Source organism: Theobroma cacao, chromosome 7, assembly GCF_053813885.1.
Source record: "Theobroma cacao isolate CCN51 chromosome 7, ASM5381388v1, whole genome shotgun sequence".
In the NCBI taxonomy this organism is placed as follows: Eukaryota; Viridiplantae; Streptophyta; class Magnoliopsida; order Malvales; family Malvaceae; genus Theobroma; species Theobroma cacao.
This window is the reverse complement of record NC_142645.1, coordinates 5556363-5571475: the sequence shown is the minus strand read 5'-3', so window position 1 is coordinate 5571475 and position 15113 is coordinate 5556363. Positions and strand designations below refer to the sequence as shown.

At 35.5% G+C, this 15113-nt stretch overlaps 1 protein-coding gene, 1 long non-coding RNA gene and 1 pseudogene across 7 annotated transcripts; all 3 read left to right on the top strand.

Moving 5' to 3' along the window:
* Window positions 1-1436: 1436 nt before the first annotated feature.
* LOC148761537 (putative acetyltransferase At3g50280) lies at window positions 1437-2290 on the top strand (annotated as a pseudogene).
* A 2541-nt stretch (window positions 2291-4831) lies between these two features.
* On the top strand, window positions 4832-8478 carry LOC108662675 (uncharacterized). 6 transcript variants are annotated; one of them, XR_016027626.1, is made up of 5 exons: window positions 4832-5243; window positions 5325-5861; window positions 6017-6116; window positions 6763-6864; window positions 7591-7780. It is a non-coding gene; the product is annotated as an uncharacterized LOC108662675 (long non-coding RNA). The 6 variants fall into 6 exon arrangements; XR_016027627.1 differs by having other exon boundaries at window positions 6012-6116; XR_016027628.1 differs by lacking the exon at window positions 6763-6864 and adding an exon at window positions 7907-8478 and having other exon boundaries at window positions 4833-5243; window positions 7591-7643.
* A 3075-nt stretch (window positions 8479-11553) lies between these two features.
* Window positions 11554-14810, top strand: LOC18593977 (uncharacterized). The gene has a single exon (XM_018124243.2). It carries the CDS (start codon window positions 11838-11840, stop codon window positions 14649-14651), a length of 2814 nt encoding a protein of 937 aa, XP_017979732.2. The 5' UTR covers window positions 11554-11837; the 3' UTR covers window positions 14652-14810.
* The last annotated feature ends 303 nt before the right edge of the window (window positions 14811-15113 follow it).

Genomic DNA, 15113 nt, shown 5'->3' with positions numbered 1-15113 from the left:
TATAGAGATATGGGAGATATATTCTTTTCATCTCTAGGAACAAGAATTTAGATCATGTGGGATTGTTCATATCTAGGATCGAGTTACCTTCCTAGGATCTCATGTTCCTTCCTATGGACTATGTGCCAAAGGGACTTCTCTAATACAAGCCAAAATTCGAAAAAGAGGAAGAGTTAGGACAGACCATAGTCCACCAATTAAAAACCTCCCTTTCACAAACGCTCGATTACTTTTCTCCCCTTGCAGGCCCCTTTGCAACCATTGAACTCGAGTATAACACCTCTTCCTTTTTCATTGACTGCAGCAATGCTGGTGTCCTGTTTGTTCATGCTGCAGCTAATAGGATAACTATTTTTGACAGAGGCGGAGGGGAGGAGGGCTAGTGGCCCCCGCCCTTTCAACAATTTCAAAATTTTTATAATTTATCTTTATTTTTTAAAAATTTAATAATTTCATCCCTACAAAAATTGTAAAATATTTCTAACATACTTTAGTTTTTTAAAAATTTTATAATTTTGTCCCTACAATAATTTTTATTTAGTGAGATGCCCTACACCAATTAGTCAACAACTAATTTTAATAAGACTAAATAAAACCTATTACAATAAAATTATTCCCAAACCCTATTTCTCCAAAACCTCACAACCACCTCCTCTTAATCTCTTTTCTTTTTACCATATAGTGTATAAACAAAAAAAAAATATTTACACTTTTTTACTTGTTAGCATTCTCTGTGCAGAAAACCTCTAGCCAGTAACTCAATTTTTATATCATAATAATTGGTAAGTTTGGTTTATTTACTTATTTTATTTTTAATATTTTCAATTTTAAAATTTTTCTTTATTTAATAATTTCTACTTAGTAATTTTGATTTAAGAATTACCATCTTAGCCATTTTTTGTTGAAAACAACAAAACAAGGATTTGATTAAGCACTTAAGGTTAGTTATTACCTATTTATTAAGAATTGTTTGATTGCTTTATTATAAATTATTTGTGTTTTTTTTTTGCTTAGATTCTAGTGAACAATTAAGTTTTTTATTTGGGATTGCTTCCTCATTGAATTGTTTGTTAATATTGTATTTAATTTTTGTGATTAATTTTAGGGAATTGCTTCTCATTGAATTATTTCTCAATAGACCTTAATATTTTTTAGGAAATTGCTTTCGATTGAGATTTTTGTTATTATATTTGTTAATTTTTGTTTGTTGTTAAGTTTATCTAGAAATTATGATTATTTTTATTATTAAATTATTTATGATTATACTAATTAATTCTTTTCAGTAAATTATTAAGATTGATTTTTTGAATTTTCAGAATTTATTTGTATAATTTTTACATGAGTTTTTTCCATCTAATGCTTTATATTGTCTTCGACTCTTTACCCCAAATGCGAAATCCTGGGTCTGCTACTGATTTCTGATATCATTTAAAAATTATGAGGGCACTTCCAAGCCATTGCTCGCAGTACAAGTCACTGAGCTTGTAGATGGCATCTTCATTAGCTGAACTTACTATCATGTTGTGGTTGATGGCACATCGTTTGTGCATTTTTCTAATTCTTGGGCGGAAATTTTTTGAGGTTCCATTGAATGAACCAAGGCCCGAGGTTTCAACGTTGGTTTCCAAATGGTTTTGCGGGTCTGTTTGGTTTCCATGACTTCATTCCTCCATGTTTACAAGTAAGGTTTTTTCATTTCACAAAGGAAAGCATTGCAAATCTTAAGACAAAAGCTAATGCTGAAGTTGGCACAGACAAAATCTCCTCTCTCCAGGCACTCTTATCTCATATTTGGCGAACTGTTATCCGCTACAAAAATCTTGATCCCGTGGAAGAGACCAATTTGTTCCTACCAGTTAGTGCAAAATCAAGATTGCATCAGCTGTCTCAACAATATATTGGAAATGCGATGCTAGGTGGAGTTATAACAATGAAAGTAAAGGACCTACTAGAAAAAGGGCTCAGAAACGCAGCATGGGAAACAAACAAGTCTATTTCGTCAGTCTGAAGAAAAAGATGGTGACTTTCTTGGAATCATGGAGGGAAAGCCCTCTTCTATTGACAGCAAGCCTAGCAAGTACTGTAAGCAATCTTCTGATCTTAGGTGGTTCACCTTGGTTTGATTATTATAGTTTTGATTTTGGATGGGGAAAGCCAACTGCAATTCAAAGCGGGGCTGGGAACAAGCATGACGAGAAGATAACAGTGTAATGTGGAGTTGAGGAAGGGAGTATGGACATTTGAGCTTGCTTTATACCGGAAACATTAAATGCAGGCCTTGGCAAATTGCAAAGAGTTCATGAATTCAGTCATCTTAATCCAAAATCAACCATGTTAGTGGGTGTAATAATTGCCATCAAGAGGAAGATCCCACTAAAAGTTGTTCTCTAAAATTGATTAGACTATAAGACCCTTAGTAAAACTCCAGAGACCTGGTTCATCCCAACAAGTTGCCTACGATAAGATAAGAGGGTCAACCTTGGCTCCTTGAATAGCAATCCTAGACCTGGTTTGTATTTACATTAATAAAACTAGACTTTAGCCCGCTTTTTTTTTTTAATTTATTTATAAGGTAATTGTCGAAAATAATTTAGTAGAATTAATGTGATAATGTTTATTTACATATTAAAATATTAGTATTTATTCCAAAAAAGTTGATTGAAGCCTACTATTAAGAGTCACCTAATTGAAGCCTACCGTGACCACTCTTTAAGCTTACACGTGCTAAAATGAGGAAGGCCAACAGATTTTAATATCTACCCTTAGCTTATTCTACTTTATCTCCTTTTTTTTTTCTTTAACAGCTGGCAGCATAAAACTTTAATAATTAAAAAAACTATTCAATTGTATGTAATTTTGCATTGAGTTCTTACATTTTTATCATAGTTAATTAAAATTTTTTATTTGTGCCCAATTAAACTCGTAATCAAAATATAACAAATATATTCTGAAGGAAAACTATCAATATCAATTCTTGAATGAGTGAAATCTAATCTGACGTGCTGACTAAGCATAACAAGTATTACTGATGTGGTACGCCACATCATCAGCTTTCGTTGTGGTTTGAGCGACAATTTAAATCATAAGAAATTCCACTTCAATAGTCCTTATCGTTTCTAGTCAGCACATCACGTTAGAGTTCATATATACACTCAATTAGGTAAAATAAAAGAGTATGATTCAATTGGGCTCAAATAAATTAAAAAGAACTTAATTAGGTGCAATAAATATGTAAGAACCTAATTACAAAAATGCATATATATTTCAGGACTTTTTTTTATTAGTTTAGCCTTTATAATTCATTGGCATACATGCTCTTTCTTGGTGAATATAATTTTTACATAATCAAGAGAAAAACAAAACATTACACTTCTGAACTAGACACTCAATTAGGTAAAACAAAAGAATACGATTCAATTGGGCACAATTAAATTAAAAAGAACTTAATTGGGTGCAATAAAAAATGTAAGAACCTAATTACAAAAATGCATTTATATTTCAAGACTTTTTTTTTTATTATTTGAGCCATTATAATTCATTTGCATACGTGCTCTTTTTTAGTTTTTTTTTTTTTTTTGCTAAGCCATTCATTAAGATTAATTAGTAAGTGCAAAAGAAGGCATGTCAGCCATAAGAATAGCAACCGCAGGTAACAGATGAGAGGTACTCACTGTTACAAAAGATCAAAGGCAAAAGAAAAACCTGAGGAGAGCCTTGCCTATGAAATGAACTAAAAAAAACAGAATAGTAAAGAGCAGCCAAACGTTGGTGAGAAAAACAAGATGTGGTGATCCAAATATCAGAGAGTAAGAACAACAAAAGAGGTTAGAATCAAAGAGAACATTGAGGTCACCACCAAGCAAAAAATGATGTGTTATTATTGACACCATACTTTGCCAAGGAATCAGCAAAACCATTTCCTTCTCTGAAGATATGCTTCAAAAAAACTGTACCTAGCATAACGCGGAGAGAGTCTAACTCGTTAAAAATATTCCATTTGTCCCATGGTTTTTTTTCAACTGAGTTAACCCACGAGAGAGCAACGCGTGAATCAGATTCAATGATTAAGGGAGATGATGTATGTAATACCCCGCACTCTCGTTGGACACAAATAAGACCTTATTGATCAAACGGATGATCATTTGATGTGAATTGGCATGCTAAAGAGCGACAAAGGATGAAAGGAGTGTTCAAGAATAAAATGCTTCGCGCGTGTAAAAATAATAATTAAATAATAATATTTTCATTGGAGAGGAATTAGTAAGCTAAAGGATGATTCGGAAGTAAACCGAGATGTAAAGATGTGTTTCGGGACCAAAGAAGGCAAGTGAAAAATTTTGAAATAAAATAATATTTTATTTAATAAAATAATATTAAAATATTAATATTTTATATGTTGTCGGAATTAGTCATGAAAAATGGATTATGACTAATTTAAGTGGGGTAGAAGAAGTAAAGAAGAATTTTGAAGGAAAATGACGATAATTGTGTCAGTGTGATTTTATTAAATTGAGCTAACACAGGTAAGTAAATATTTAAATATTATGGTGACACCGTGTTGAAATGTGATTTCGATATTTTGATTATACACGTGTAAGAAAAGGAAGATAGAAGAAAATTAAAATTTTTAAACGTGTCAGAACAATCAAATTTTAAGATACAAAAATTGAAAGATTGAGTACCAAATAAAATGAAGTTAATGCATATTATGTAAATTTTATTGTTTTGAAGAAATAAAAATAAAATAAAAATAAAATGAATGATAAAATAATGAAAAAAAGATGTTGAAAAGTCAAACAATATTTTTCTATGTACATGAGTGACCACATGAGTCAAAAATGGGAATGATGTGGTTTGGATGGGAATGAAGAAAAGTCAAAGTCATTTGGAATAATACTAAATTTGGAACCAAGTGAGGTGAATGGCCGGCCATACAAAAGAAAGGAAGAAAGACAAAAAAATAAAGAAAACAAAAGAGAAGAGTGTAGAAATGATGGTGGGGTCGGCCATGTGAGATGAAAGAAGAAAAGAAATGAAGAGAAGTCGGTTATGAAGAGGAAAGAAAGAACCAAAAGTCAAGCAAAAGAAAGGAAAGGAAAAAAGAAAGAAAAACCGTGGGAGAGGAAGAGAGAAGGAGCGAAAAATTCTGCTCCTTTCTTGGCATGGTTTTGCTGCACTTTGAGGGAGGAAAAGAGAGCTTTTTGCTGCAATTTTTGGAGGAAGAAAAAGCTGAAAATTTTGAGGTAAGAAAGCTGAATTTTTTTGAGGTTAATTGCTGGAATTTTTGAGGTTTTTATGGCTGATTTTGAAGCTGAAAATTCAAGGTTGTTGCTGCTGAAATTGTGTGAATTTGTTGCTGAAACTTTTTGGAGGTTTTTACTGCCATTGAAGGACAACTTTGTGCAGAAAAATTGGAGCTGTTTGCTGCCTATTTGTACAGAAAAATTGGAGCTGTTTGCTGGTAGTTTGTGCAGGAAAATTGGACAGCTTTGTGCTGCCAAAATTAAGAAGTTTTGTTGCTGGAAATTGAGCTGAAAATCTGCTAATTTTAGAGCAGAAAATGGCAGCAAAAAGGGTGAGAAAATGAGGCTTTTGGTGACCGATTTTGAGAGGAAAGGAAGAGAGGAAGCCATGGTGGTGAAGAGAGGAAGACATGGTGGTGAAGGGAGTGACGGTGGAAGAGAGAAAAAGAAAGAAAAAGAAAAGAAAAGAAATAGAAAATAAGTGGGCATGACCCAATAGAAAATAAGTGGGCATGGCCCAATAAGAAATAAAAATAAATGGGCTTGGTCCAAATAGAAAAAATGGAGAAGCCCATGGAGAGGGCCCGAAGGTCATAAAGAAATGAAAAAGGCCAAATGGTAAGTTAATGTTATATTTTAAGGTTTATGGGTAGTTTAATATCGTGCATATTTTGGATGAAAAATATGCAACTTGCTTAAGGAATTTTTAATTAAGTTGCTACCTATACAAATGTGTGATTAAGTATACTGAGTTTAAATTGTTGCTAGAAAAGTTTGTCGTGGAGGCGTGCCGAACGAAGTATGTGATCGACAAATAGGAATAATTATATACGCGTACGAATTAATAGTGAAGTAATATCTCACTATTATGAGGTGAGTAGAGGATGTCAATTTTAAAAATTTCGTATATATATACATGTACGTATATTTTATGTGAAGTGCAAAATTTATGGAAAGCATGCATTGATAGAATTTTAAAGAATTATGGGTGTAAGTTATTTTTAGAAATCATTTGAAATATATATATATATATATATATATTAAACGTAAAGTATTTTAAATCGGAAAACAAGCTTTTTGAAAAAGATTTACATCAAAGGAAATTGTGCGTTATTGTTTGTGCGGTGTGCATTCATGAAATTTATTACATATTCACCATGCTATTTTGATACAAAATATCATGCAAATATTTACAATGAACATTTTACGAAAAGAGAGTTTTAACGTGATGTGGGGACGGATATTTTGAGAAAGATTTAAAATATCCCCTCGAAGAGCAAATTTGAATTCTTTTAAAAGGTGATTTCATTTTAATCAAGAAATTTAAGAGTAATTGGAGACTACTACTTGTTGTGTTATAAATTGTATTTTGAATCAAATGACTTATGATAATGTTGGCATGATTGGCTGGATTGGTAAATGTGTTGAAAATGTATAAACTGTTGTTTTGCCTTGACATGCTGTGTTGTAAAATAATTGCCACATCATGCTGTTGAATTTTATTGTATGGTGGGTTTAGCTTGCTGCAGTGGGCGGATTCTATGGACCAGCCTATTAAAGGGGTACGAAATCTGGTTATATATGTACCTCGGTCGGAGAGGCGCGTAGGGTAACTCCCGAGGTAAAACTTTAGAGTTCACTTCATGCCAAACCACCACATGGGGGTGAACTCAGCCAACGTCAAGGAACGGCTATGTTTTCAAAATAAAAACATGATTTATGCTTACATAACTTTTTAAAAGCCTTGGCGGACTCGGTTGGGATAACCCAGGCCAAGGTATCCCTGACAACCGAGTATGAGAATGATTTTGGCACGAGCCAAAGTTTTAAGGAAGTCATAAGCCATGTTGTTTATTTTTGACAAAAATGTAATGGTTTTATATGAGTTGAAATAAGTTTTAATATTATGAATTCTATTTCTCTGCATGGTGAAAATGGAATTAAACGGTTTTTCGTAGCTTCCCTATTTGTTTATCTGTGAAATAAATTTGAAATTCCTCGCATATGGGGCGAGTTATGATTTGGGCATGATTTTAAATATTATTTAGTTTTGCGGGAGCTTGCTAAATTTTATTGATTTGATTCGAAAATGATTATTAATATATTTTGATGCGAAAAATTTTATTACCTCGATTATTTATACTTTATAAAAAATTCTTGATTTTTATATAAGGCACAAACCCTCGTTTGAAACGAATTGTTTTTATAATCTTGCGTTTTTATAATCTTGCATTTTTATATTCAACTGATCTACCATTTGCTTATTTTCCATCTACGCCCTACTCCCTGAGTCGATGATTATCACTGAGTCTATAAGACTCACACCCCTTTATTTCCCCTTTTGCAGATAGAGATCAGCCTAGCGTGTAGTTAGTGACGCGTTCGGTCCACTGGGAATAGGTAAAGGCATCTCTTAGCATTTTATTTTGAGTCGCTCCGCTGTTAGAGGTCAAGTCGTAACATTTTATTTATTAAGTTGTAAACGAATTCTAAATTTTTATATAAGCATTAATTTGGAGATAATAGATTTTAATGTATATACTTACGAATAAAAGGAAAAAAGTTTGTATTGAATTTTATATTTATGGTTCAATTTAGTATATGAAAGTATCAATATTACATGGTGATTGAATGTAGTGGATTAACGAGCAAATTCTAGACAGGCTTGATCAAGACTTGGCGGGTCTTTTCCGGAAGTCTTGGACGCCGACAGCGACCGGGGAGAGGTCGTTGCAATGTATAAGGAGTAGCAGCAAAGAGTTTAAGAGCCTTAAGAATGGCCATAAGCTCCGCAAAGTTGGAGTCATGAAAGCCAATAGGGCAAAAGAAAAGGCCAACAACACGTCCATCAGAATCTCGAAGGACGCCGCCGCAAGCAACAAGTCCTGGTTTGCCTTTAGCTGAGCTGTCGACATTAAATTTGAATTCACCAGTGGGGGGTGGAGACCATGAAGTGCCCACGTGGTGGTGATGTGGTGCTTTCCTCCTTGAAGATAGACGTGGGTCAGTCCACCATCCCATATCATCAATGGCATCGACACCTTTAGAAGCTCGTATCTAGAACATTGAGCATAATTTGATGAGGAAAAAAATTTGGAGGCCATCCGATACCTTAGAGTTAAAGACTGTCTCATTTCACACTAACCAAAGAGACCATAATGAAGTAGCACAAACAATCAACCATCTCTTATAGATAATTCCCCCAAAAGGGCAGCCATCCCAAGCTAGCATAAAAGAGGATAAAGAACACGGAGAACACCAAGAGATTCCCCACCATTTAAGAACATAACTCCAAACTCTCCAATTGAACGGGCAGGTGAGAAGGATGTGAGAACAACACTCCTCAACTTGGCCACACCACACACAACGAAGCTGGTCGGGGGAGAAATGGACTCCACGTGAAGAGAGGAAGACTTTCATAGGGATAGAGTTGAGGATCGCCAACCATAGGAAGCATTGGATCTTTGGGGGAATAGCCAATTTCCAAATGGAGTGAAACCAGACCATGTTGGAGTCACCTGTGGAATCCAATAGCGAGCAAAGAGTTTTGACTGAAAAAAAGCCTTTAGAATCATGCGTCCTGACCAGCTCATCATCTCTCAATGGCACAAGTGAAATAGAGGAAAGAGAGTTTAAAATCCAGTCCAAGTCCTCTTTCTCCCAGCTATACAACTCGCACCTAAAATTGATTGACCATAATCCATTCTGACAAGCGTCAAGGACTCTCATGTCTTTGTCAACAACCAAAGAGAAGAGTCTAGGGAATTTAGATGCAAGAGGAATGTCGTCAATCCACTTGTTAAATCAGAAGAAAATAGTCTGACTGTTACCTGCAATCCAACGACAGGCATGAAAACCAACCAGATTTTGCATCCCTTCAATAGAAGGAAGTTGAACAATACTCCTCCATACCAAAGACATTCTCGCTGTGCTGGATGATGAAGGTGTCCAGTGAGGCTGTCCTGCATGCTCTTTTTTGGTGAATATAATTTTTACATAATCAAGAGAAAAAAAAAACATTACACTTATGAACTTTTTATTTTTTTAATCTAGAGAAAAAAAATAACGAGCTAACCAGGGAAGATAGGTAGCTTGCTTGAAATCAACATATTTTATTTGGCTACCCATCTGTGGAGGATGAGAGTGCCCTTCTGGCCCAGGGCCAAGCAACATGCTGGGGTCAAGGGTCACATAATCCATTGTGTTTAAGCGATTCAAGCCCCGCATGGTCACAAGCAATGCTTCTCGACTTGCAGGGCAATTAAACATTGTACCATAGGCTTTTATAAACTTATAAGTAAATAATATTTACTGAATGTGGGATTTATACATTCATATAAATAATTTTATTTTATTTATTTTTGTCATTGGAAAACTAAATTTAAAACAACAGCACAATGTGAACGGCATCAGTGTTGTAAGTCTTGGAAAATTATTCACTGTTGTGAACTGCACTCTGATTGGAGGAAGAATGGAAACTTGGCCAGCTTCTTACGAAGGCAATTTTGATTATTATTTTTGTCATTTAAAAATTAGAATCAATTTAAAACTAATAAAAAATTTAGTTCTCCTCAATTTGAGAAAAAGACGCAAATTGCCATACTAATATTTTGAAAATTCTAAAATAACCTCGTACAAAGAAAAAGCTTTAAAAAATACCAAATATGTCCCAAACCCACATTAAACCACTTGTGTATAAGTATAAATAATAATTATTAGGCAAAGGCACCACTCGTGTACTTGTCTCTTTTGAATATCTACTTGCATGGATTTATGTTTTTTATGCTTCATTTTTGAAAAATAGAAGCTGCTCAATTGAGAGTTAGAACAAAGTCATTGACAACAATCGACAATAACCAGAACATTAAAAAAAATCTAAATTCTTATCCGCACCAGCTCATTTATGTATCAAGATTAGAAATTTTCTCTCTCCAAAAAGAAGAGAAGAAATATTAGAAGCCCAAAACATTAAGAAACAAAAATATTTACTATTACCTTTTTTTGTTCAATCCCCATTTAAGCCACAGTTTTCAAGTTCGCACACTCCCTTGCATAATGCCCTGCTTCACTGCAATTAAAACATTTTAATTCCATCACAATTCCTCGCCAAATCACAACAAGAAGATAGGTTTTTCGCAACGGAAAAAATTCCGTTGGAAATTTCTATTGGAAATTTTCAACGGATATATATTAAAATTTTTTATTATTTTTTTCGATGGATTTCTGACAAAAAATTTTCAACGGAATATTTCTGTTGGAAATCAGTCGGAAAATGTTTTAGTGCCACAAAAAATTTCTCCCACCAAGTTTTTCAACAAATCATGCAGTTGCAACTTGCAACTTCAGGCATTTTCTTGAATTACTAAAAGATAACTAAAAGCTTCAGGCATTTTCACCTTTTCCTTTCCTTTTTCCATATGGGGAATGAAGGAAAAAAATGTTAATTTCCCTGAATGAAGAGAAAGCATGGTTCGACTGGTTTAGCTATCTAAAAATCAATGGTGAGGGGATACACTCCAAGTCTTGGCAGTTACCAGGAATTTCCATGATCTCTAATTCACGTCAAGTAAACTGTAGGACCTGCATAATTTTCCAAGTAAACCAAGAAAAGTCTTCAAACCCAAGACTGGGCAAAATTTTAGTTTTTGGACCATCCCCTCGTTATCAGTGCTTTGCTGTGTTCTTCACTACCATTCTTGGACCCAAATACAAGACAATGTGATAGCAACCTTGTGCATTGACATTGACTTAGAGGCGATAACAAGTTCATTGTCGAATTAAACTTGGGATAAATTTCCACAAACTATATGGAAAATAATTGATTAATGGAGCAGCACAAGGGGAGACTAAAGACTTTCCTCAGCCATAGATATGGTGCTGTTGGTCCTTATTGTTTTTGGTTCTTCTTGATCCCTTAGAGTGTCTTCAAAGTCAATAAATTCAATCGAGGTAGCATGCATATTGCCTTGCCTTCATCGGTCCCAGCCAAGACTAAGAAGAGTGAAGTTAAATAATCTCTGTAAAGAAGATTAATGTATGGTCCCAAAGACCTTTTCAGCTAAAACAAACAACTTAATTGGATTACGTGTTCCAAAATTGAGTGGTCTTCTGGATTCCCACTTTATCCTGCTGAATGTATGATTTTAACAATCAGGACCCCACATATATTTTAGGCTTGTCTCAATTGAACTAAATTGAATAATGTGTTGGTTTTGTGTGCTGATCTGATCAATTATTTAATTAGTTGATTAAGGATAACATGTCATAATGTTCTATCACTTGCAAAGTAGAAAATTTGCTTTACTTAGTACAACAATTTTTCTTCTTGCTTGACTTCGTCCATGTCTGAACTGTAACCAGCATATTTGAAAGACTTATCCTTTGCTCATTTTTAGTCAAGTCTTAAGTAGCTCTTTTTTCCAAGCTCTTGAACTAGGAAATTTCCTGCGACGTTTGACCGACCACCGCCTTGGGTCCAGTTCACCTCAGCTCCAGTGAGCGATATAGAGCTATATATTCTTTCACCTCTTTTCCAAGTTTGCTATAAGTTCTTCCTCCCAATCTTCTTGTCTGAAGAAATTTAAGCCTATAGTTATGGATTGTTCCACAAAGCTACAGTTTTTTCATGCTTCCTTGCTGTTTTTCCTCTCCACTTTCTTCTATTTGAATATGGTCTCTTCCACTGCATCTCAATCTAATTATGGTCATTACTGTGATTCAGTTGTTGAGGAATCAAAAACAGTTTATGAGGAGTTCAATATCTCCCCATTTCCTGAACGTCAAAACGGTTACTATAGTGGAGGGGATGAAGTCCTGAATTCAAGCTCATCTCTTTATTATCAATCTGGATCGAAAGTTCTAACTTTCGAAGCTCACCATGTATATAGAACTCATGTTGAGGATGTCTTCAAGGTAGAAGGAAACCTGATCTTCCAAAGCTCATATTACTATGAAGAGAGCTTTTCTGGTTCATTCTATTCATATTCAAGTGATTCAAGCAATCGTGGAGCTCTGGACTTCGACTTTCAAGGCTTCTGGTGTAGAACTACCGGGAGGCTTTGCATGGTGGGAACAAGCTATACTTACTCCAAAGAAGGTAAACTGCTTCATCTTGCAGCTGTTCTCAAGTTGAACAATCTTAAGAAGTCAAGCACTATCAACACTTTAGTCACTGGAACCATGGATAGCTTGTACGCTGCTGATGAACCAAATTACTTTGGTCAAATTTCCTTGCTGATGTTCCCTCAAAAAAGTTACCAGTACACCAAAGTTTCAAAACTATCAACTCAAGGGTGTCCTGGGGGGACTGATGTGCCAGAGAAGTCATCCCTCAGCTTATCACGGACTCGAACTATTTGTAATATGTTTCTAGGTCAAGCCAATGCTTTTGAACTGGAGTATGGAAGTGGTTGTGATTCTTCAAAGAGTTGCAATCCATTTGGTGATGGTATTGGATATTTGCCACAGGTCATGTCTTTGAGTATGATTCAGTGCTCGGAGGATAAGCTAAGCTTGAGGTTTCTGATAGAATTTCCTAACGATTACTGTATGGGGTATTATCGCTCTTCCAATTTCAGCACTTCATTAGTTGGAGAAGGATCTTGGGATGCAAGGAAGAATCGGCTCTGTATTGCTGCTTGCCGAATCTTTGATGCATCAAGCTCCTTGGAGAAGTCTCGTATTGGAGACTGCACAACAAGGTTGAGCTTGAGATTTTCGGCAATCTTGTCTATCAGAAACACAAGTACTGTTGTCGGTGAAATTTGGAGTGAGAAACCTAGGAATGAATCTGGTTTCTTTGATAGGATCGTGTTCCGAAATACTGACCGTAGCAGCAGTGGGCGAATTCAACTTCAAGGTTTGAAATATGAGTACACGGAAACTGATAAAGTGAAGAAGTCATCATGTACAGAGCAGAAACCTAAAAGGAACAGCAGGGGGCAGTACCCAGATGGCTATTCCAGGGACATGGGTTTTCATATCTCAAATGTCAAGGGTTCCAAAGAAAGAATTGGATGGGGTTCTTCAGAACCTCTTGCTGTGGGCGATCAGCCTTACCAGAGATTTCCCTTTCTATTACCATCCTCAAGCTCAAGGCCTATAAATTATGGAAATCAGTCAGATACCAGTGGCCGCTTGCTTAATATCAGCTACAAAATGAGCATCACGCTACGTAGTTTGAATTTGGATGCTGGCCTTAATCCATTTAACCAATCTTCAAATGGATACGTGGAAATCAAAATTTCTGCTGAAGGGGTTTATGATTCTGAAACAGGTAATCTGTGCATGGTTGGCTGCAGAGATCTGAGGTCAGCCAACACAGGATCTTTAAGTCATTCAGTGGACTGCGAGATCCTTGTGAATGTTCAGTTTCCTCCATTGAACTCAGACAGGAAAGGAGGTATTATCAAGGGAAGCATTAAGAGCATGCGCGAAACAACTGACCGTCTTAATTTTGGACCCTTGGACTTTTCCGGTAGGGTTTATTATCGCAGTTGGGCATTGGAATCAATTTGGAGAATGGATTTCGAGATGATCATGTCTGTCATATCCAACACTCTTGCAATCGTCTTTTTAGTACTTCAAATCTTTCATGTGAGAAAGAACCCTGGCGTTTGTCCTTTCATTTCACTTCTGATGCTTGTTATTCTAGCCCTGGGACACTTAATCCCTCTGGTTCTAAATCTTGAAGCAATGTTCACTCAAGATAGTCAAAGAAATGTCTGGGTTAGAGGTGGAGTATGGCTAGAAATGAACGAGGTGATCATTAGGGTTGTCACAATGGTCGTTTTTCTGCTGCAAATCCGTCTTCTGATTCTCTCATGGACAGCCAGATGCTCTGGTGAAAAGAAAAAGCCCTTGTGGATTGCGGAGAAGAGGGGGCTTTATGTTTGTTTTCCAGTGTACATAGCTGGGGTCCTCATTGCTTTCTTTCCTAAGTGGAGGAAGAATCTTGTTGACACCGAATGGCATTCTTCATACTACGATCACGAGCAGGTCCTTTTGAGTGGTTCAAGAGCTTATGCTGGTTTGATCCTTGATGCCTTTCTTTTCCCCCAAATCCTGTTCAACATGTTCCAGAACTCAAGAGAAGAGGCTCTGTCTCGTTTCTTTTACATTGGAATTACCCTTGTTCGTCTGGTGCCTCACGGATATGATCTTTACAGGGCTCACAATTTTCTTGGAATTGATGACTCATACATTTATGCAGATCCTGCTGCAGATTACTACTCAACTGCTTGGGACTTCATTATTCCTGTGTTGGGCCTATTCTTTGCTGCAATCATATACATGCAACAGCGATTTGGTGGTCGATGTTTCCTTCCAAAGAGATTTCAAGAATCAGTGATATATGAGGAGCTGCCAATGGCTTCAGAAGATCAATTTCCACTAAAATCTAGCACCTAGTGCTTGCTAGTATTACTACTTCTGTTCACCATGGAGATGGATCTATCTCTACTTCTGTTCAGAAATAAGTCTGTAAATTACTGTGTGCTTATGTAAGTTGTCTAAGCCTATTAAGAAATGGGAATAGAGATGTTTGGAGCTCGTTGAGTGGGCACATAACTGTATTTTATTCTTTCACAACATATTTAGGTAAAATTTTATATCCCCCAACCAAAAGACTAGTAAAAGAGCAAAAAATATATATAACAAAATATAAAAGAAAAAATTCAATATTTCCCTTCTTCATTGCTGCAGTAAAATGTGCATTTGTCAAGCCATTTGAAGTCATAAAATAAGATATCAATTGTTTTTTCCAGATATATAAAAGATAATTTAAGCTCATCTCGTTATTATCAAGCTGAATCGAAAGTTCTCGTATCCTTGATTTAATAGAAAGTCGCAACGTCAATTCTATACTTTTTT